The 19,456-nt window shown below is 54.8% G+C and overlaps 2 protein-coding genes and 1 non-coding gene across 11 annotated transcripts in view; all 3 read left to right on the top strand.

Annotated features, from left to right (window-relative positions):
• PHACTR4 (phosphatase and actin regulator 4) overlaps positions 1–4,767 on the top strand; it is a 68,210-nt gene extending 63,443 nt beyond the window's left edge. For 6 of the 7 annotated variants that reach the window (XM_037382039.1, XM_037382042.1, XM_037382041.1 and 3 more), the window contains 5 exons: positions 351–406; positions 1,298–1,359; positions 2,137–2,274; positions 3,365–3,441; positions 4,052–4,755. In XM_037382039.1, the coding sequence (XP_037237936.1) occupies positions 351–406; positions 1,298–1,359; positions 2,137–2,274; positions 3,365–3,441; positions 4,052–4,067 (349 nt within the window). In that variant the 3' untranslated portion in view covers positions 4,068–4,755. Of the gene's footprint in view, positions 1–350; positions 407–1,297; positions 1,360–2,136; positions 2,275–3,364; positions 3,442–4,051 lie in introns of all 7 variants that reach the window. The other variant, XM_037382038.1, reaches the window with a different exon arrangement.
• A 1,025-nt stretch (positions 4,768–5,792) lies between these two features.
• RCC1 (regulator of chromosome condensation 1) lies at positions 5,793–15,964 on the top strand. Of its 3 annotated transcripts, none has more exons than XM_037382045.1 (14): positions 5,793–5,869; positions 6,087–6,138; positions 6,561–6,606; positions 6,977–7,039; positions 9,250–9,478; positions 10,783–10,864; positions 10,968–11,155; positions 11,450–11,629; positions 11,713–11,809; positions 12,410–12,532; positions 12,738–12,893; positions 13,266–13,385; positions 13,823–13,975; positions 14,556–15,964. In XM_037382045.1, exons 5-14 carry the CDS (start codon positions 9,320–9,322, stop codon positions 14,729–14,731), a joined length of 1,434 nt encoding a protein of 477 aa, XP_037237942.1. In that variant the 5' UTR covers positions 5,793–5,869; positions 6,087–6,138; positions 6,561–6,606; positions 6,977–7,039; positions 9,250–9,319; the 3' UTR covers positions 14,732–15,964. The 3 variants fall into 3 exon arrangements, with proteins under 3 accessions (XP_037237942.1, XP_037237943.1, XP_037237944.1); XM_037382046.1 differs by having other exon boundaries at positions 9,250–9,483; XM_037382047.1 differs by lacking the exons at positions 5,793–5,869; positions 6,087–6,138; positions 6,561–6,606; positions 6,977–7,039; positions 9,250–9,478 and adding an exon at positions 10,093–10,126.
• On the top strand, positions 6,226–6,430 carry LOC119145711. The gene has a single exon (XR_005103516.1). It is a non-coding gene; the product is annotated as a small nucleolar RNA SNORA73 family (small nucleolar RNA).
• Positions 15,965–19,456: the final 3,492 nt, after the last annotated feature.

Genomic DNA, 19,456 nt, shown 5'->3' with positions numbered 1-19,456 from the left:
GATACACAGGTGGTGCAGAAAGATGTGGATAGATGCAGGCTGAGCGCTGATGCTTTAGATGGTGGATTAAGCTGGGGCTGCTGATAGTCTGGGCTCTGCTGTCATCTTGAGCTCCCTGCAGTGTTGCTTCTGAGCTTTTGAGAGGCCATAGCACTTCCCAGACCCGTGCCTGTGGGTGAGCAGCAGTTTGAGTGGAGGAGAGTGCAAAACAGAGCAGCAGTGATCTCCACTGGTGAAGGAAGGGTGTCAGGGAGGCTTTCCAGTGCACTGAAACCAAGCAGTTGTATTCTTCACCCCCTAGTGATGAATGACCAGATAAAACATTATGTACTTGCCACACTTTTCTTTAGGCGACTGAGTCAGAGACCAACAGCGGAAGAGCTGGAGCAGAGGAACATACTTCAACGTGAGTAATACTTCTCTAGTGGTCCTAAGTAACACGATAGGTTTGCCTTTAACATCTTAATCCAGGTGTACCTGGAATCTGCTTGAAATGTAGTAATGGAGAACTGTGCTTTGGTTATATTGTTGTAGTAAAGCAGTTCTGCTGTTTTGGTTTTTTTTTCCCCCAGTACTTTGTTACTGTCAGAAACTGACTCTGGGTAAAATCAGACCTTAGCAGTGGTACCAAGCAATAAGATTCAAAGCATCTTATTGACACCTCAGGGAAAAGTGTGTGAACTGGTTAAGGCTCTGATGTTACACAGCAAGGACTGTTAAAGGTGTTTTTGTTTGGGCTGGACTTGTATTTGTGGTCCAGACATTACAGCATTGTATTACATGATCCAAAAAGCAGCAGTTCATTGCTCAGTCAGTGGTGTTTCTCTTGGCCATAACTCGTTCTGCAAAAGTTTTAAATAAACGTCTTGAGGAAAGGGAAATGTCAGTTCAGGAAGTTTCCATTTAAAATATTTATCTGTGCTGTTATTCTCTTCAAACTATTAGTATAATAGCTTTGGGGAGGAGCAATCTGCAAAGTGGCTCAGATGTATTTTGACAATATAGCCATTAATCTTTAACACGCACAGGGCTGGAGAGAATGACTCATTCACGCTGTGTAAAGGCCCATAGTGCCACTGTGAGTCAGGGGGGTGCTTGGTGGGGAAGGGTATTGAGTTGGACTGCACTCTCTGCCTGTCCTAAGTGCAGATGTGCCACAGTGAGCTTTCAGCTATGTAGATAATCTGATATAGCTCAGTACTGCTTTCCATTCAAATCCAGAAAGCATTTTTCAAAGCCGGTGATGCTTACAGGAAAAATGTATTTTTATATTCTTTTTTTTTTTTTCTCTTGGCAGCGAAAAATGAAGCTGACCGTCAAGCTGAGAAGCGAGAGATCAAACGCAGGCTCACCAGAAAGGTACTGCTGGCCTCCGTGCTGTGATCGCCATCTGGCAGAGCTGTCGGGATGGTGGTGGCTATGGGCACATCGTATGTACCGTGCTGGGGGTGAAGTCACAGGGCTATTGTGTAAGTGTCCCCAGTGCCCTCTGACTGCAGTGACTTTGGAACGTGGACTGTCACCAACGGTGAGCCGTTGGCACTGGTGGCCACGTTTGTCAGTGATAGATCTGAGCTGGCATCGAGCGTAACAAGCTAGATGAGAACTATATTTGGCACCTGGCACTTGGAAGGTTTGCTGGTGCTGGCCTGGCTGTTCTAACACTGTGTTCACACCAGGCTCCCCAAAGTCCGTTTCTAAAGTAATGGTGTGGGAGAAGTGGAGCAGAGCAACAGCTGCTTTTAGCTATTACCTCCAAGTTACCTGTGGTTGTTACTCACAGCTGGGAAAAACATCTCAGGGGCCTATGGGTATGAAATGTGAGCGTTGCTGTTGCAGAAGCAGGGAACGAGCTTGCTTGCTTTAGGGGTGTAAAGGCTGTTCCCAAACCCCTTGGTGTCTGTCATAGTCTTGGCAATGTGGCCTTGGTTCTGCCCCAGCCTGACCTCGTAATCCAAATGAGATTACACTGTAAGAGGGTTTGCCCGTTCCTTGCAGGCGGCCAGCAGGACCTAGCACTATCTGTGGCTCAGGCTCAGTGAGAGAACTGGTTTTAGTTTTGCTTGGGATGCTTAGTTCTGAACTGCGTTGTGGACAAGGCACAAACTAACTTCCTTTGTTCTTGCTGGTGCTCAGCTTAGCCAGAGGCCTACAGTGGCAGAGCTGCAGGCCAGGAAGATCCTGAGGTTTAACGAATATGTGGAAGTTACAGATGCTCAAGACTATGACCGGAGAGCAGATAAGCCGTGGACAAAGCTGACACCGGCTGACAAGGTAATGGGGAGAGCCCTGTCCCCAGGTGTGGAGGGCGGCATCTGGATCAGGGCATCCCATGCAGAGGGGCGTGAGCCAAGGAGATTTGCTCTGTTCCTTTTGCTTCACCTTTTCGTCTTTCCCTTTGCCACCCCACCAAGCACCACCAGTGCCCCTTCACCCTGTGCGCCTTACCCAGCCCTGCCTTCCTGCACCCTCCGTGGCGGTGTGGAGCCCGGTGTTTGCACGCCGGCCTGTGGCCGCTGCCTCCGCTTCTGAGCGGTACAGGAGGGTGTAGGGGTGCTGGTCGGAGGAGTGCTGTTCCCTGCAGGCTGGGGCAGGCTGAGGCAAGAGGCTGCAGGGAAGCCATTCCCTGGCCACTTGTGGGACTGCCCAGCCCTCAGTGTGCAGGAGGTGGGGCAGATTAAACTCAGCCCAGTGGGAACGGACTGGGAAAGCTGGGGTGCTGCCACAACCTGAGCTCCTGCCTTTACCAGAGGAGCTGCGGCACTCAGCCCTACTATCAAAACCAGGGGCCTGGAGCATCTCCCATATGAGGAAAGGCTGAGAGAGCTGGGCCTGTTTTTTCTGGAGAAGACTGAGAGGGGATCTTATCAATGTCTACAAATATCTTAAGGGTGGGTGTCAGGAGGATGGGGCCAGCCTCCTTTCAGTGGTGCCCAGCGACAGGACAAGGGGCAACGGGCACAAACTGCAACAAAGGTAGCTCCAGCTGAATATGGGGGAAAACTTTTTTACCTGGAGGGTGGCAGAGAGCTGGCACAGGCTGCCTGGAGAGGTTGTGGGGTCTCCTTCTCTGGAGACATTCAAAACCCACCTGGACACGACTGTGCAGCCTGCCCGAGGAGAGCCTGCTCTAGCAGCAGGTTGGACTAGATGATCTCCAGAGCTCCTTTCCCACCCCAGCTGTTCTGTAGTTCCATGAAAACTGCTCTGAACTCTTCACCACTGAAGGGTGGTACAGATCAGATGTGAGCAGGGGTGTTGGAGGTATAACACCTTTTTGCCATGTCTGAGCTCCCTTGAGATGGCCGAGAGAGTAATATATGTGTGCCTCAGGAGATAAAAAAAGATCTGTTCCTCTGTGTAGGCTGCCATCCGGAAGGAGCTGAATGAATTTAAGAGCTGTGAAATGGAGGTCCACGAGGACAGCAAGCAGTTCACGAGGTGAGTAAGAATGCATTACTCGGAGTTTTGATCTTGTTGGGAGAGCTGTGCTGAGGCAAAACATTAAAAACCTTAGGAAAATGACCTGTACAGCACTTAGAGATTTAACGTGCCTGTCTGCCTCGGTGGTGTTGGATGACTGGAGGAGCAGCAGGCACAAAGTGCGTTGTTCTTCCTTAAACTGGGACTTTGATCCTGGAAACTCAAAGTGACTGGTGGCTGGTTTGAGGTGTATCTGAAACCAGTGTGACCTTGTAGCTGGCGTGTGCTTTTCTGGGGCTAGAGACATGTGCAGCAGAAGCCACAGTCACAAAACAGCTCAGTAGTTAGCTCAGGTATTATCTATGAAGTAACCTGTGGATCATGGTTCAAGTGATTATTTTCCCCCCCAACAGTTGCTCAGTGTGGCTAGGGTGAGTGTTTGCAGAGCACAAGAGCTTTCTAAGGCAGAGGTGAAATCATTTGATGTTAACAGCTTCACTGAGAGCTTGAGAGTTCAGAGATAATTCAGTTTACTCTGGGGTTTTTTTGGGTTTGGCAATCTGTAGTGCCTCAGTAACTATTTAACCTGAGTTCCAAGGATGACACGAATTTTTCACTTGGCTTTTAGGTACCATCGACCATAATCTTCCAAGAAGGGAGCAAGAGACTCGAGAGGACTGGAAGTTCTCTGCGTCCCTCTCCTAGGCAATACAGCGAGGGTGGAACCTCGGCTCTTCCAAGGTTTGCCTTCAAAACATATCCAGAAAAGGGCTTTCGGCCAGGGAAGGGGAATCCTGTCTGAATGTAGCATTTCACTGGAACAAACACATCTCGCGTGCCATCAGGCTGGAACTGAACACTATACCTCGCTCGGCTCAGCAATACGCCTCTGCTCCAGCGCCAGCATCCCTGCCAGGAGACCATGCACATGTGAACGAACGGTTCATTCCCCAGCTCCCTTTCTCAGCCTGGATAGGCCCAGTTCTCAGCTGTACATACTCCTCCTGGGAGTGCAACTCTTTGTTTCCTCCTCCTTACCAAGAGGAGAGGGGGAAAAAAAAAAAGGCAGCTCTAATGTTGGAAAGCTGAGGAGTGGAGAGTGGATGTGCTAGGAAGCACGTGTGTATATTAGCTGTGTACAGAGAACCCTGCGCAGGTGCTGACCCGCCAGACAACTGACATGTGACTCATAATTAACTTTTTTGGTTTTGCTTGTGTCTCTGTCATGTTCTTAATGTCCTGAATCACTACTGACCAATGGTTTGTTGTCTTGGAAGGGAATTGTATAGATATTAACATATGCTGCATCTTTTTGTAAAAAAAAAGAAAAAAGAAAAAAAGAAAAATACAGTTTTAAATGTACAAAACATTCCCTCCCCACTCTCACACTTGCTGTGATGTTAACAGATCTTGTCTTGAGATATCTAGGCTGGTTTAACATATTACAGAACCAGGAAATGACTGTTGCCTTTCTAAAACTTCTTAATTTGGGGAAGCTGTGAGAGTAGTCAATTCTTTTTATTGTGGTTTCCTCTCAGATGTTTTTTACGCTCCCAGATCAGGGTGAAACTTGCCTTTTCTCATTTTTACAGCTAAACCTACTGGAAACTTGATAATTTCACTGTGTGGGTGGAAGGGAGGGGAAGAGGTTTAAAAAGTGACCTTAAAAAGATGTTCTTTCTCTTCTGAGAATGATTTCATATTGGTTCTTCCTAAATCATAGAATCATTTAGGTTGGAAAAGACCCTCAGGATCACCAAGTCAAACCATTAAATGTGGGTGTTTTTAAAAAATAATCTGGTGTTGGCCACTGCTGTATCATGCACAGAACTGAACCCATGTGTGAGATGCCACTTCAGGTGAAGGAAGGGAATACGGCAGGAGGAAGAGGAGGATGCAGGAACGGAGAGGACTTGCCTTGCTCACAGACAGCCTCTGTCGCTTGGGGTGGCCCTGGCCGTGCTGCCCACGCCGTGCCAACGCCGGGGCCGGATCCCCGGCCGCCTGCACCCCACAGCCGCGGCCTGCCCGTGGAAGATGGCGGGGGGCTTCCCTCACAGCTTCCCCTGTACAGTTCGTCTGTAGACTAAATCATTGCATTGTATATCAGTCTCCTCAGCGACAGATTTTAATTATTGAATAAAAGTATTTTAGGATTTTTTTAAAAAAAACCCTGATTTTCGTGGTCGTGTTTTAAATGCTATGGCCGGGGGAGCAGCGTGGGGGGCCCAGGCCCCGCTCCTCCTCCACGGCCTCGCGGGGGGCGTGGCCCTGGGGGCCTTTCCCGCCCTCACGTGGCGCATGCGCCAACCACACGGCGCGTGGACTTTTAGCTCCTCCCTGTGCGCCGTGCGCATGCGCACCCTAGCCACGCCCCCGCCCGCCCTATAAATACCGCGCCGCGCCGCATCTCGTTCTCTTTCTTCGTGCGGCGGGGCGGGCTCAGGTAAGTTAGCTCCCGGCGGCGGCGCCGCGGCCTCCGCTTCCCTTCCCTTCCCTGTGGCGTGTGGTCCTTGCGGCCGTGGAGGGCCACGCTGCCTGTGGCCAGCTCTGGGAACGTTGTGTTTCTTTTTCCATGCTCGTAAGAGGTGGCGAGCTGGCTGCTTGGGGGGCACCCCGGGGCCGCAGTCCTCTCGCGCTCCTCACCATCTTTTTCTCTTAAGGCTCTTCTGACGCCTGATGCTGTCCCGCCTTGTCCAGCTCTGCTTCCGTCGTGTGAGTGTCCCTGGTGGGGTCCCGCCTGTGGGCTGCGTGGCGGGGGGGGGGGGATGGAGGGGGCCTGCAATGCTTTAAAATGTCGGTCCAACGTGGATACCCGGAGAAGTCGCTCTCTCTCGGCTCTGTCCGTGTGGCGCACGGGAGCGTAGGCCTTCGGGCCCCTGACGTACAGTCCCTTTCCACGACGTTGGAGAACAAGCCGGGCCTTGAGTCTGCAGCCTGCATATTCCTACTGCTTCTCTGAGCCCTCGGGCGGTGACAGAGGAGACAAACCATGCAGGAAACACTTTGGCCACTCAAAATGGCTGGCGGGGGGGGGGGGCATGTGCTGGGCTGCATGGCTTGGGGAGGGGAGCGAAGGGCGAGTGGGGAAAAAAACCCTTGAGCAATGGCTTAAAGTACTTTTTTATCATTTCCAGTTCCAAGCTTGAAAAGTTTGGCATGAGCAGAGCACTGGTTTGGAAGGTAATTTTGCACTAATGTTGTTGGCCGTACATACTATACGGTTCTCTTATTAGTTTATATTTTCAGTTGGCTTGCTATTTCTCAGTTCCTTATGAAAACTGAATTGGATAGGCTTAAAGTAATTGAATGCCGATGCAGACTTTATAGGTGTTAGTTAACAGTGAAAGCTTAGCTCAGGCGTTCCCTAGCTTCTAAGATATTTTTGGACTTTGGACGGGTGGGGGGGAAAAACCTTATTCCAGAATCATCTTAAAGAGAAAAAAAGAGTCCTTGGTGAAGTGGAGATAATTTGATTATCTTAGGGCCTTGTTTGTGCTATGGGAATTGGGGAAAGAGGAGAAACAAACATTTTTTTCCTAAATTGTTGCAGGCACTCGTCGCTAATTGAGATGAGATGCTGCTAACAAAGAATCCCTATGGCTGGTAAGAGAGGGTGAGTATATTGAGAGTACCAGCCCAAATACTTAATAAGGGTGATAGTTAAGGTTCAGTTCATGTGGTGTGTGTAATCAAAATGTAGCTGCAGAGATGGGAATGGGCTGGAAGTGGAAAGAAAAAAGATCTGCGTTTGTTGGCCTTCCAACAGCATGTGCTTCACCCTGGGGACTGCCATGAAGTAGCTTTCTGGGGGCCCGAGCAGAACTGCAGTGTGCCTGGGCACGTGGTGGGTCAGATGGCTGCTCAGTTGTGTGGTACAAGAAGCACGGACTGGGGCTGAGCCTGGTGGGCTGGCTGCACACAAAAAAGGCAGATAAAGCCATGGGACTATGGTAGAATTGGCTTGCGTGTGCCTGAAAGGCGGCACAAAGTCAAGGGCGGGACTTGTGGGTGGCCTGGCATGCCAGGAAGGAGCTGCATCTGGGGTGCCTTCAAATGGTGGGAGCCTGGGGTGTGGAAGGAATGGGAAGGAGCGCTGTGGACCAGCAACCCTGCTCTCCAGTGGGGCCAGTCCTGCTGCTGGGAAAGTGGATTTGACTCCCATGTGTGGCCAGGACATTCCAGGGGAAGCTGATACTGGAGGGATGTGGGCAAGGCCAGCAATTTGTGCATCTGTGTTACCTGAAAAAAGGCCTTACATTCCCGATTTCTAAACCTGTATTTAGCTGCAGTAAAGAATTAAATAAATTTATTTTTTTTTGCTTGGTGTGTGTTTCTTTGTGAGCGAATTGTTTGGTTAGGCCTGGAGTATGAAACATCCAGGACATTGATGCCTCTCACTTGGAATCAGCAGTGGATTCCTAGTCGGGAAAGCTGCAGAAACCCACTTCAAACCCGTGCTGGCAGCTATTTGGGCTGCATTAGTAGTGGGCAGTACCTACCCAGAAGCCTGATTGTGGTCGGGTCTGCTGTGGGGGGAATGGCAACAAAAGGGGAACGATTCTGATGGGTGGTTTCTGTGGGGGTGGTTTAGGATTAAAGGATTGGAGTGTAAATAATTGGCTACCTACTGCTGCCCTTGAGCAGCTGGCTGGGTATCCTGCCCTTGGCCACGTGAAATGCAAAGGGAAAGGGTAAGGTAAGGGATGTCCCATCAGCTCATCCAAAGAGATCCAGTGGGTGTCTGGAAAAACTTGATAAAACATTCCAGGGTTATCCTTTTCCATGGAAGGGTGTTAGATCACCTGGGCTACTGGCTGGGTGGGTAGCGCACCTCAGGAGCCAGATCTGTTCAAGGGTAGATGAGGCTGGCCTGTTGGCTAAGTATGTAATTGGCTTGGCTTCTGTTTAAAAAAAAAAAAAGTTAATACATGCCAAATGGATTATGTTGACCTTTGGTCTAAAGCATCCCGAGGGGTGGATTTGCAAATTAACAAGAGTACTAATGTGGAATAGGAAATACTCTCCTGTTGGGTAAGAGACAGGCCTTGCTGGTGCAAGCACAGACTGTTGGTTGCTGTGACAGCAAGAAACTATCCAGTTCCTGCTCCAAGAATAAAAGTGGACAGGTGATGGTAAAGGTGGAGTGTGCTGTAACGAACATTAGGATGAAGGGCCATAATGGGGATGAGCCTTGTGGTCAGCTCTGCCTCAATACTCTCAGGAAGCCAAATGGATAAAAGCTTTTGGTTTCATCTTAAGCTATATTGTAATGCTAATTATGAGGACCAGAAAGTTCCAAAACTCCAGTCACTGGCTCTGAAGTGTCCTTGCAACTCTTAAGGAGTGTGATTGTGAAGGTGAATCTGATTACACGTGACAGTGGGTTTTGAGCGGTCCTGGAAACTGACTTGGAACATTGATGGCACGAACTGCCAAAAATGCTAGAAATTCAGCATCCCGTTTCCACACAAACGGGCAAAGCAATGGTTGGGTTCTGGCAGCAACCGGGAAATGAGCGGTCTGGACAGCATTTCACCCTTTTTGAAGAGTTCAGTTGGGTCAAATGTGCTTAATAATACCCAGCTGCTCTTCACAACCCAGCAGCTGGAGGTGTTCCTGCCAGCACGGCAGTGGCCCAGGGAACGTGTGGTGGTGGCCCACCTTCCAACACCCAGCTCAGCCACACTGGGGTCTTGCAAGAGTCCTCCACCCCATGGGCAGGAGCCTCAAGTGAAGCCCTTTTATGTTGTAAATGATGCTTTTAATCCTCTGTAGACAAGTCAATTTTTCCTCAACTCGTGCAATCGTTATTTCCATAATTAGGCATTCCTGAGCCGGAGAAGGCCGCTACAAACATCTCTTGTTACGCTTGAAACGGTCAAAAATGCTGTAGATGCTTTGGAAAATTTGGTCTGAAATCAACTTGCTTTCTCGGTTGACTACCCAGAACGGGACGGGCTGCGGGCTACCTCGGCATCACACCAACGCGAGTTACTCAACTTGTGGCTTTTGTTCCAAACCAATCCAAAGGGATCAAATAGGGCATAAAGAAGTTACGTAAGTTTGTGTTTTCCATCAGATACCTCCAGAACAAGCTCTGGTAGATGCCAGCTTGGCTACGGTCCTGGCTTCCAGACCTCAGCGCGTGGGCCCGCGGGATGTTGTTGATACCTTGTCTTGCTTCATTAACATTGTCCAATTAGGCACTCCTTGGGTTAAATACCTTACGCTGCAGATCTGTCCCCTCCCTGCTGTGCCTGTGGTGCTGCCCGTAGGAATTGCTGCTTCTTAGAGGTGGGGCATCAGGACAGGCAGTGTACTGGTAACAGGCATGCACTGGCCAGGACACCCCACAGAACCCTGCGCAGGGCCTCCGGAGTGGCAGCTGCCTGGCACTGCCTGCATTGTCTGTGCTGCCTGCCCTGCCTGTGCTGTGCCCTCCCTGGTGCTGCCTGCCCTGCCTGCGCTGTGCCCTCCCTGGTGCTGCCTGTGCTGCCTGCGCTCTGCCCAGCCTGGCATCGCCCTCCCTCCCGGGCATTGCCTGCCTTGCCCTCCCTGCCTTGCCTCCCCTGCCCGCCCGGCCTGGCACTGCCTCCCGGGCTCTGCCCGCGCAGCCGCCGGCCGGCAGGGGGCGCTGTGGCGGGCGGGCGGCGCATGCGCGGTGCGGAGGCGCGGCGGCCCGGCCGGCGGCGGAGCGGAGGTGGGAGCGCGGCGCGGCCCCGGGGGCGGTGGGTGGGGGGCCGCGGAGGGGGGGTGGGGGGGCGCGGGTGTGTCGCGCCCGCCGAGCCCCGGCCCGCCCTGGGTGCGCCCGGCCGCCGGGGCGAGCGGAGGGCGGCGGCGGGAGGGGCCAGACCGGGCCGCGGGCCTGCGCGGCCCCACGTGAGGCGGCGCGGGGAATTCAAACGGCGGGAAGGGGCCGGCGGGGGGGGCGACCGGGCCGGGGGGGGGCCGCGGGCGGTGAGCTGGGCCCACGCCGTCCGTGGGGGCGGGACACGCCGCCCGTGGGCCCGGCCTAGCTCTGGGGGTCCCACCGGGCCCCCCGCGGGCCGTGCTCCTGCGTGGGGGCGGGATGCGGGGGGCGGGCAGGCCTGGCCCCCCCGGGGTGCTGCGCCGCGGGGCGGGGGGCTGATGGGGGCTGACGGCAGCGCCGCAGAGGGACCGCGATAAAACGCGCAAGGAAAATCCCACCCAAGCTGCGTTCTGCTGGGAGGGAGCAGAGATGGGCGCTCGCAGCCCGGCTCCCTCGGCAGCCCCCCCCAGGTGACCCGAGGTGACGTTAAAGCCGGGAAAGGGGGGAGGGGCGAACACTCGACAGGCCCGTGGGCGACCCCCTGACAGCGTGTCGTTGGCATTCAGATCCAAGGCACTATGCCGGGGAAGCGCACTGCGAAGAAGAGCCCGGTGCTGGAAGAGACTGCAGGAAGGAAGAAGATTAAAGGTAAGAAAAAATCCCTGGGAGTTTTCCCTCCCTGTTCCCAGGGACCGGTTGCATCGGAAGGGTCGTTTCCCATGTGTGATGCGTGTTATTTCTCATCTTGCAGTCTGCCACCCGTCCCACTGCACGCAGCCCGGCCTGGTGCTGACCTTGGGGCAGGGTGATGTTGGCCAGCTGGGCCTGGGGGAGGACGTGATGGAGAGGAAGAAGCCGGCCCTGGTGTCGCTGCCGGAGATGGTGGTGCAGGTGGAAGCCGGAGGGATGCACACGGTGTGCCTCAGCCAGACGGGAAAAGTGAGTGCAGCGTGGACAGGGCAGCACCCGCGGGGGGCATGGGGAGACTGAGCTGTGCTTCCCCGCGAGCTCTGGGACTTGTTCTTGAGCAGGGGTGGTCTGAATCAGACCTTGCTCTGCCCAGTCGTGTAGCTCCCTTCAGCTCCAGGGATGACTGTGGTCCCCATGCCGTGGACCACAGAATTTTGGGGACTCAAAGGGATAATTCAGCCCGGTGGGTCTCTGCCCCCTCACTTCAACTCAGCTTGTTGCCCCTCTGGGTCCCATCCTGAGCAGCTCGCTCTTCTTCTGCAGATCTACACCTTTGGCTGCAACGATGAAGGTGCCCTTGGGCGTGACACCTCAGCAGAAGGGTCAGAGACCACACCAGGGCTGGTGGAGCTGCAGGAAAAGGTGGTGCAGGTCTCTGCGGGGGACAGTCACACAGCTGCGCTGACAGATGACGGCAGGGTTTTTGTCTGGGGCTCTTTCCGGGTATGTTGATTTCTTGGACGCTGGAAGCTCTGTTGATGGTTGCTGCTTCTGTGACTCATCTCCCTGCATTTTTCTCCACCCAGGATAACAATGGGGTGATCGGATTGCTGGAGCCCATGAAGACAAGCTCCGTTCCTGTGCTGCTCCAGCTCAGTGCACCTGTCATTAAAATTGTCTCAGGTGAGCAAGGTCTTGGGGTGTGCCTGGGTCAGGCTGGTGCACGAGGCAGTTGCAACCCTTGGGAGAAGGTGAAGGTCCAGAAAGTCCATGTCCTTTTCCTCCCCCTTGGCTGCTGCGAGCCAGCTACAGGGTTGTGCTTGCTCTTGTCTGGCTCTTGAGAGAACAGACCTTGTGTCTCTTCTAGCCCTGATGGTAATGTTAATATTTGACCCAATCTGATGCAGAATGCCTTACAAGAGTGCTCTAACCACGATCCCACAGGGTCAAAGCACTCGCCCTCTTCTAGACTTGGGGAAGCTGAGCAGAGCAGCCAGGGAACTCGTCCAGGGCCCAGGTGAGGTTGGGGGAGACCTGTGCCCCTAAACCTTCCCAGAAAAACTTTGAAGTTTCGTTTGGGGAACTGGGATCAAGAAAAGGGAGATCCTGGGGGTTTAAGTTGTGCCAGAAGCTGGTGTCAAGGTATCCGATGCAGTAATAAACCCTACTAAATTCTGGAAAGCTGGGAGAGCTGGGGTTTATGTGTGAGATCTCAGCCCCTGGGTCTTGCTGGGTTCCTGGAGCATGACTCCTGCTTCTCTCCTCTCCCTTATCCCCTCCCAGGGAATGACCACTTGGTGATGCTGACGGTGGATGGCGACCTCTTCACCTGCGGCTGTGGCGAGCAGGGCCAGCTGGGGAGAGTGCCGGCACTCTTTGCCAACCGAGGAGGAAGGAAAGGGCTGGGTGAGTTGCTGTGGTGCTCGGAGGTGTGTGGTGCTGCGTCCTTTGGCCCCAACTTTGCAGAGGAGCAAAGAGACCCAGTCTCTTCCCCTGTTGCTCAAGGGCTTGTATGTAAATCCGTTACTTGAACTCAGTAAGCTGGATCTAAGGGGGAGGGAGAAGAGTGTAAATCATTAGTCCTTGTATGATGCCTTGTCTCCTGCCCCAGAGCGCCTGTTGGTCCCCCAGCGTGTCCCTGTCAGAGGTAAAGGCAACAGAGGCAAAATGCGCTTCCAGGATGCCTTTTGCGGAGCTTACTTCACCTTCGCTGTCACGCAGGAGGGACACATCTATGGATTTGGCCTCTCCAACTACCACCAGCTGGGTGAGTTTCATTTACATCCCTCCAGATCTCCTGCCTGCTTTGGTCTGGGTGTGGACTTCCCAGTCCTGTACTGCCCTGGCCTGGGGGGGAGCACTGCTGAGCGTCCCAGATCCTGAACACCAAGCACCCGCCAGACACACCGGAGCTGGAAATTGGGGTGGGGGGGTCATCGTGCATAGCTCTGGCTTTAGATCCCAGGCGCAGCAGCTGGTGGATTTGGGCAGAAATTTGATTTCTGGGGGCTTGGGGGGGGGGCTGTGTTAGGCTCTGGTGGGGTGAGCCACAGGGCAGATGGCTTTTTGCCGGTTCCTGGCTTGGGCTGTCTGTGCCTGCGGACCTGATCTGCCTGGGTTTGTGCATCCTGCCCCACAGGGACCCAGGGCACAGAGCCCTGCTTCTCGCCGCAGAACCTGACGTGCTTCAAGAACTCCACCAAGTCCTGGGTCGGGTTCTCCGGCGGGCAGCACCACACGGTGTGCGTCGACTCAGAGGGTGAGCACCCTGAGAGGCATGACAGGCGGGCTGGGAGTCACACAGTGCAGGATGGGGGGAGGCCCACAGCCCTCGTCCCAGCTGGGGAGGTGTTGGGGTGAGGGTGATGTGCTGGAGCCCTCCAGGTCCTTGGTGTTCAAGGCAACAAGGGTGTGAATTTGCAGCAAAAGGCAGGGAGGGTAACAGGAACCTGGAGTCACTTGTGAACTCTGCTCTTGCAGGCTCAGTAGTCTGTCCAGGCACCCACCCACCCTGCTGATTTTGGGGAGCTCAAAGGTTTCTGTCCCACCCTGCACCTCCTGGTTGGGATCTAGGGTGTAGCAGAGAGGAGTGATGCTCCTCCAGGAGTCAGACTGGGGAGAGAGGGTCTGGCTGTGGCCTGCTACAGGCTTCTTCCCGCCTCGTGCCACCCCTCTCGTGTGTGCGTTGTGCTCCAGGTAAAGCCTACAGCCTGGGCAGGGCAGAGTACGGCCGGCTGGGCCTCGGTGCAGGGGCAGAGGAGAAGAGCACGCCCACGGTCATCCCGGAGCTCCCCAGCATCTCTTCTGTCGCATGCGGCGCATCGGTCGGCTACGCTGTCAGCAGTGATGGTGAGTGCCGGGGGCCTCGGGGGCTTGGGATTGCCACCCTGTGTTCCTTCCCCACCCCTCATCCGTCCGTCCTGATCCCCCTGGATCCGGCCAGTCCCGCTTGTCTTCATCACACGCTGCCAGCTGGGTCGGGACTGGAGCCAAGTCCTGGCGCTGATTGACCACCCGGCCTGGGGGCAGCTGGGCAGCAGCTGCTCAAATATTTTTGTGGGCCCTTGGCAGTGAGGTTTGTAACCAGAGTGTTGACCAGGTCGTTGGCCTGCCAGTCCCTTCTCTACACCCTGAACTCTGCTGCTGCGAGACCTCCATGCTCTGGCGCTGCACACGCGTCTGTAGCCCGCAGCTGTGGGAGGAGGGTTTGTGGTGGGCTGATGGATTTGGTTTGCTCCCCAGGGGCAAAACACTGCCTTGGCTATGTGATGAAACACCTCTTTGAGTTGCAATAGCTGCTCCTCTTCTTCCTGCCTGCATCTCTGGCGCCCATCGCCCAGCCCCCTGCCCTGGGTTTGGCTGCTGGCTCCCCTTCCCACCCCACCATGCAGCCGCTTGGAAGTCACAACTTGCATCACCTCCGTTGCAGGACGAGCGTTTGCCTGGGGGATGGGCACCAACTACCAGCTGGGCACAGGGGAGGAGGATGACGTCTGGAGCCCCGTGGAGATGACGGGCAAGCAATTAGAAAACCGCACGGTCCTGGCCGTGTCCAGCGGCGGGCAACACACTGTGCTGCTGGTCAAGGACAAAGAGCAGAGTTGATGAAGCAGTGCCACGCAGCTGAGCCCAGCAGGATTGCAGGACCTGTGCACGCACCCCCGCCTTCTGCCCCGGTCGGGTGACTGGTTTCCAGCTCTGGGCTGCCATTGACGGCAGTGGGGAGGGCAGAGCCAGGCCCCAGCGGTGTCTGCATGGCTGGAGCAGGGCTCTTCAGGGATGCTCGTGTTTTCTCCCTGCAAGCGTGTGTCTGTCTTCCCAGGTGCCCAGTGCTCTGGCAGCTCCCCTGGGTCAGCTTGGTCCTAAACTGGTCTCAGTACTGTGACTGGATGGGTTTTCCGCTTTTCATCTGTTTGGTGGGTTTTTTTTTTTTAGTATTTCCTGCACTGGCAAAGCTGAAGGCCTTGTTCTTCACAAAAGGGTTTGAGCATCAGGCTTTCTGAGGTCCCCATGTTCCCCATCTCTGGGTGCTCCTTCATCCCCTTAACCTAAACATCTTTTGCCTCTCCAGCTTGGATTTGTCTGTGGCCACCCACCTAAGCCCTCTGGGCTTGGCCCAGCTGAGATTTTGGTCCAGCAGACATGCTCCTGGGGAGCTCTCTCCAATTCACTCGACAGTTGTGGTTGCGGTGGGGTGGATGATGTGGCTGGGAGCCTGCGAGGGGGAACGCTGCTGGATGATGCCCAGCCCGTGCTGCGTGCAGAGCTGGGCTGCTGGAAAAGGGCAGGGGGCTCCTGCCTGGAGAGGCCACCTCCAGCGCTGCCGTTTGCAGTCCCAACTGCTCCTGCTGATTCCTGTTGCCTTTGAAAACCCAACAAAATCCATCCCACAGGTGGGGACTTTGTTATTTTAATTTTTTCTCTTTCCTTTGCTGAGGAAGGGGCTTCATTTGCTGTTAGGGCCTCACTGAGAAGACAGCCAAACCCCAGCTATGCATCGCATCACTTGAAACAACGGGACTGCCTCCTCATCGCCTCTGGTCTTGGTCCAGCTGGTCTTGGCTCCCTGCGCCCGGCCTGCCCCGTCTTTCCGTGCTGCCTTCCAGGTACCTGGACTGAGGAAGGTGGTCTGTGAAGATGAAATTTTATACATTAAGTTGTAGCAATAGGGGGAAGCGGTGGGTGTGCGCAGGGCTGGTGGTTGGGACTTGTACAATGGTTCAGAATAGGTTGAATTTTTTTAAAAGAAAATGTAAAGTATTTTGGTTGATTAATTGATGAAGAGAGGGAAAAAAAATGTAATCTTTTAACGTTTGGAATAAACAGAGTTTTGATAAACCCTGGGGTTTCCTGTGGTTTGGAGGGGTGGGCAACCCTCCTGCCACCTCTCTCCGCAGACCCTGCCACGTTCCTGTCCCCGAGCTGCCACAGGAGCTGTGCTGCCACCTGAGCTTCGGCATCTGCACCAAGGTGGCCCCAGGGAGGGGAGCCCAGGGCTGAGCAGAGGCTCAGCATCCTTCAGCCCGTGCTCAGGGGCAGGTGGGGACAGACTGGGGACACCTTGGCCTCCTGCCACCCGTGGACAAGGAGCCAGTCCTCTGTTCCCGTGGCACCTGGGGACAGGTCGAGATGGGAGCTGGCTTTGTAGGGGTGCAGGACCACCCTTGGGTGCTGTGGCGGTCGCAGCCGTGCCCGGTGCCACGTGTGTGCAGTTGTGGGACGCGGCCGCGGGATGGCAGCAGGAGAAGGCGCTGGGACTGCTGGAGCGCTGCACTGGGAGAAGTGGGGCAGGGATGGGATGGTCCCGGTGGGGTCCTGCTTGTCCCCATCACCCTCCCTGCAGCACCCTGCCTGTGGCGGGCCATCCCTAGTGTCTTTGGACCTTCAGAGGCTCAGCTGAGCCCACCAGCGTGGCTGGAAAGTGTCTTGGCACATCCCCGCTGCAGGCTGGGTGCTGCGGCTGCTCCCAGAGCTGGAGCTGAGCCGGGCGCGTGCGTGTGCTCCGGCAGAGACTGGCACGGATGAGCCAATTTCCGCGTCCTGGTGTGACCAGAGTCCCCATCTGTTGAGTCTTAATTAGTTTGGGAGGGAGCAGGTTCTGTAATGAGCCTCCAGCCAGGGACGGGCTTTGGGCAGGCGGTTGGTGGGTCCTGGGAGCAGCTGGGGCTGCCGGCAGCCTCTTGCCTCCACTGCTCTCGCATCTTTTGGGCTGGGGCAGGATGAGCTCCACGGGCAGGGGGTCCGGCAGGAGGCTGGGCACCCGCCTCTCCCACCACTAAAGGCCAGGTTTGTGTTTGGTGGTTGCGGATTTGGGCTTGCAAAGGGCTCTCTTCTCCACCACGTGCGGGTGGGGTGTGGGCCCATGGGGAGCGTTCTGCCGCTGAGGACGGAGCCCATAGTTTGCCATCACTGCGGGCTGAGCCAGGGGCAAGCGTTCCTTAATATCACGGTTAATGCTGCTCCCCAGGGACGGTCACCCTCCATTTGATGCTCCTCCTCCCATCAAACGTGACCTGCTGGTCCTGGTACCTGATGGGGAAATTGCTCGTTGTCTTGGGCCTGATTCCCAGCGACAAGCTCAACATTAATGTCTTGTCTCCAAAACCAGCACTGGTATTTTTATAGCCCTTCCAGGGAAGAAACCCTGTCCCACTCCGAGTTGCTTTGCCACTCTTTTTCCAAGCCCCTGGATGCCATCGTGACGCAGATGGCTGTGCTGCGCTCCGCAAAGTCCTGCTCCAGCGGCTGCTTTTCATGTGTTTTCGTGCCCTTCGCTTTGAACCTCGCTGACCTATTTATAGCTAAGAAATGCAGAGAGACTTAATAACCAGAGACGTGGGACTCCTCCGGCATCGGGGCAATGCTGACAAGCCACCGTGGCTGCTGGGGCTGGAAGAGCAGCTTCTGGCTCTGAGGGGCTCCTGGCACCCGGCTGGAAGGAGGCGGCCCCGGGCCCCCCGGCGTTGGTTGGGGCTGGATGCAGATGGGTTAAATCGCCAGGTAAGCCAGGTTTGGGTTTGGGGAGTTTGAGGTGTGGGGTTTGGTGCCATTCCTGGATAGTGCGGATGCCTGCCAAAGAGGGTAAGGACTCTGTAGAGGTGATGTCCTGTTCAAAACTTCATAGAAAACTATTTTAGGAAGGACAAAAGTCACCCTGGTAAGGGCTGGAGCCCCCCGAGGCGTTGCTGGCAGCTTGGAGGGGAAGGGGATGTGCAAAGCGGCCAGAGAGGGACCCGACCAGCCTGGCCAAGGCACCCACCGCACCCCGGCGACTGCCCAGCCGTCAGCAAAGTGTTTTGCTTTGTAACCTCCCCGGTGCAAACCCAGGCTGGCTGGGGTTTGGCTCCCCCCTCCTCATCACCCCACCCTCATCACACCAGGGACTGGCACCCTGGGGCATCCCTGGTGGGTCGGGCTCTGCTCCCAGCTCCTCTCCTTCCATCAGCTCAGGGCAGCTTTTCTCAATCCCGCCTTCTCAGTCCCGCTGTTGGACAGGGAAGTTTCATGATGCAAAACTGAACCAAGAAAAGCCGGTGCAAGAGGCCCCAGGGCCAGATCCTGCCAGGAGCCGATGCACCTCCAGCTCCTGCAGCCGGGGACAAAACCCCAGTCATTCCCAAATGGGATGGGATCATTCCCATCCACCCATCCTCAAGGGGCTGGTTGTGCTCCCGGGAAGGGGAAAACATCCCTGAGCTTGCTGGTATTTTCAAGAAGAGGGGGAAAACAGGGCTGGGGAGAACAATAGGGTTTAAAATATTCAGAGCTGATGAATCAGCCGGCATTGTCTTGGGAGGCAGAGTGACACTTCAATGGGAAGTTGCTGGAAATTGGGGGAAGGATGAGCCCCCACGAAGAGGGGAGAGGGTGGGCGAAGGAAAACAGTTTAATTGAGGAAAGGGAAATGTCTCATTAACAAGGTTTTGCACTGGCAGAGCAAGGCAGCGGTGTTTTGGGGGTGAGGAGGAGAAAACTGAGTCCTGTGGTGGGGTTTGGGAGGAACTCCTGGCTGTGCCAGGGACTGGTCTCGGTCCAGCACCGGCACAGCCAGACCCTTTCCCATTGCCGGGGGTCCCGGGTCAGCGGCTCTGATCCCCACCCTCCCGGTCCCCATCTGCTGCTATTTGAAGTGTGTAAAAGGCTTTTAATTTACAGACAAAAGATGAGAATGGGATTTGGGGCTTTCAGCATCCACAGTGGATGAGCTCTGGTGTTGTGAAGCTCTTTTGTCTCCAGAATAAAAAGCACTTTGTGTGTCATTTGAGCGATGGGTGGGGTTCTGGGGTTTTTTTCTTGTTTTTTAACATGATGCTTTTTTGAATGCCAAAAAAATCTACCTATGCAACGCTCCTGCAGGATCTACTGGGAGGGAACTGCATCTTCAAGAGGGTTTGGGGGATGCTAAGTTGATTTCTTGTTCTCCTTTTCCTGCTTCCAAGAGGAAACGAGTGTTAATTATTGCCAAGTTGCCTGCTGGCAGGGCCACGTAGTTTTCCCTGGGCTAATTAAACAGCCTGCTACAGCTTGTCGGGTCACGAAGGTCTGTAACGATGGCTGGAGTTAAGGAGTCTGGTCATCTCACCGGGTGGTCTCACCTCCCAGAGTCCTGTCGTTAAGGCCGGGAAACTGGCCAGTATATGCCAGTATAAGTGGGGCGTGTGATGGTCTGGTGTGGCTCCTGGTAGAGGAGCTTGTGGGCTCTCTTGGGGATGGGAATTGGGTTGAAATAGCGACGCATGGGTCTCTCTGCCCGCTCCCAAAACTGCTGAAGTCCTGGTTCAGCTCGTTTAACAGGCCAAAACTCAGGAAACTTCTCACCCAACCCAGGAC

This window comes from Falco rusticolus, chromosome 3 (assembly GCF_015220075.1).
Source record: "Falco rusticolus isolate bFalRus1 chromosome 3, bFalRus1.pri, whole genome shotgun sequence".
NCBI lineage: Eukaryota > Metazoa > Chordata > Aves > Falconiformes > Falconidae > Falco > Falco rusticolus.
This window is presented reverse-complemented; position numbering and strand designations above follow the sequence as displayed.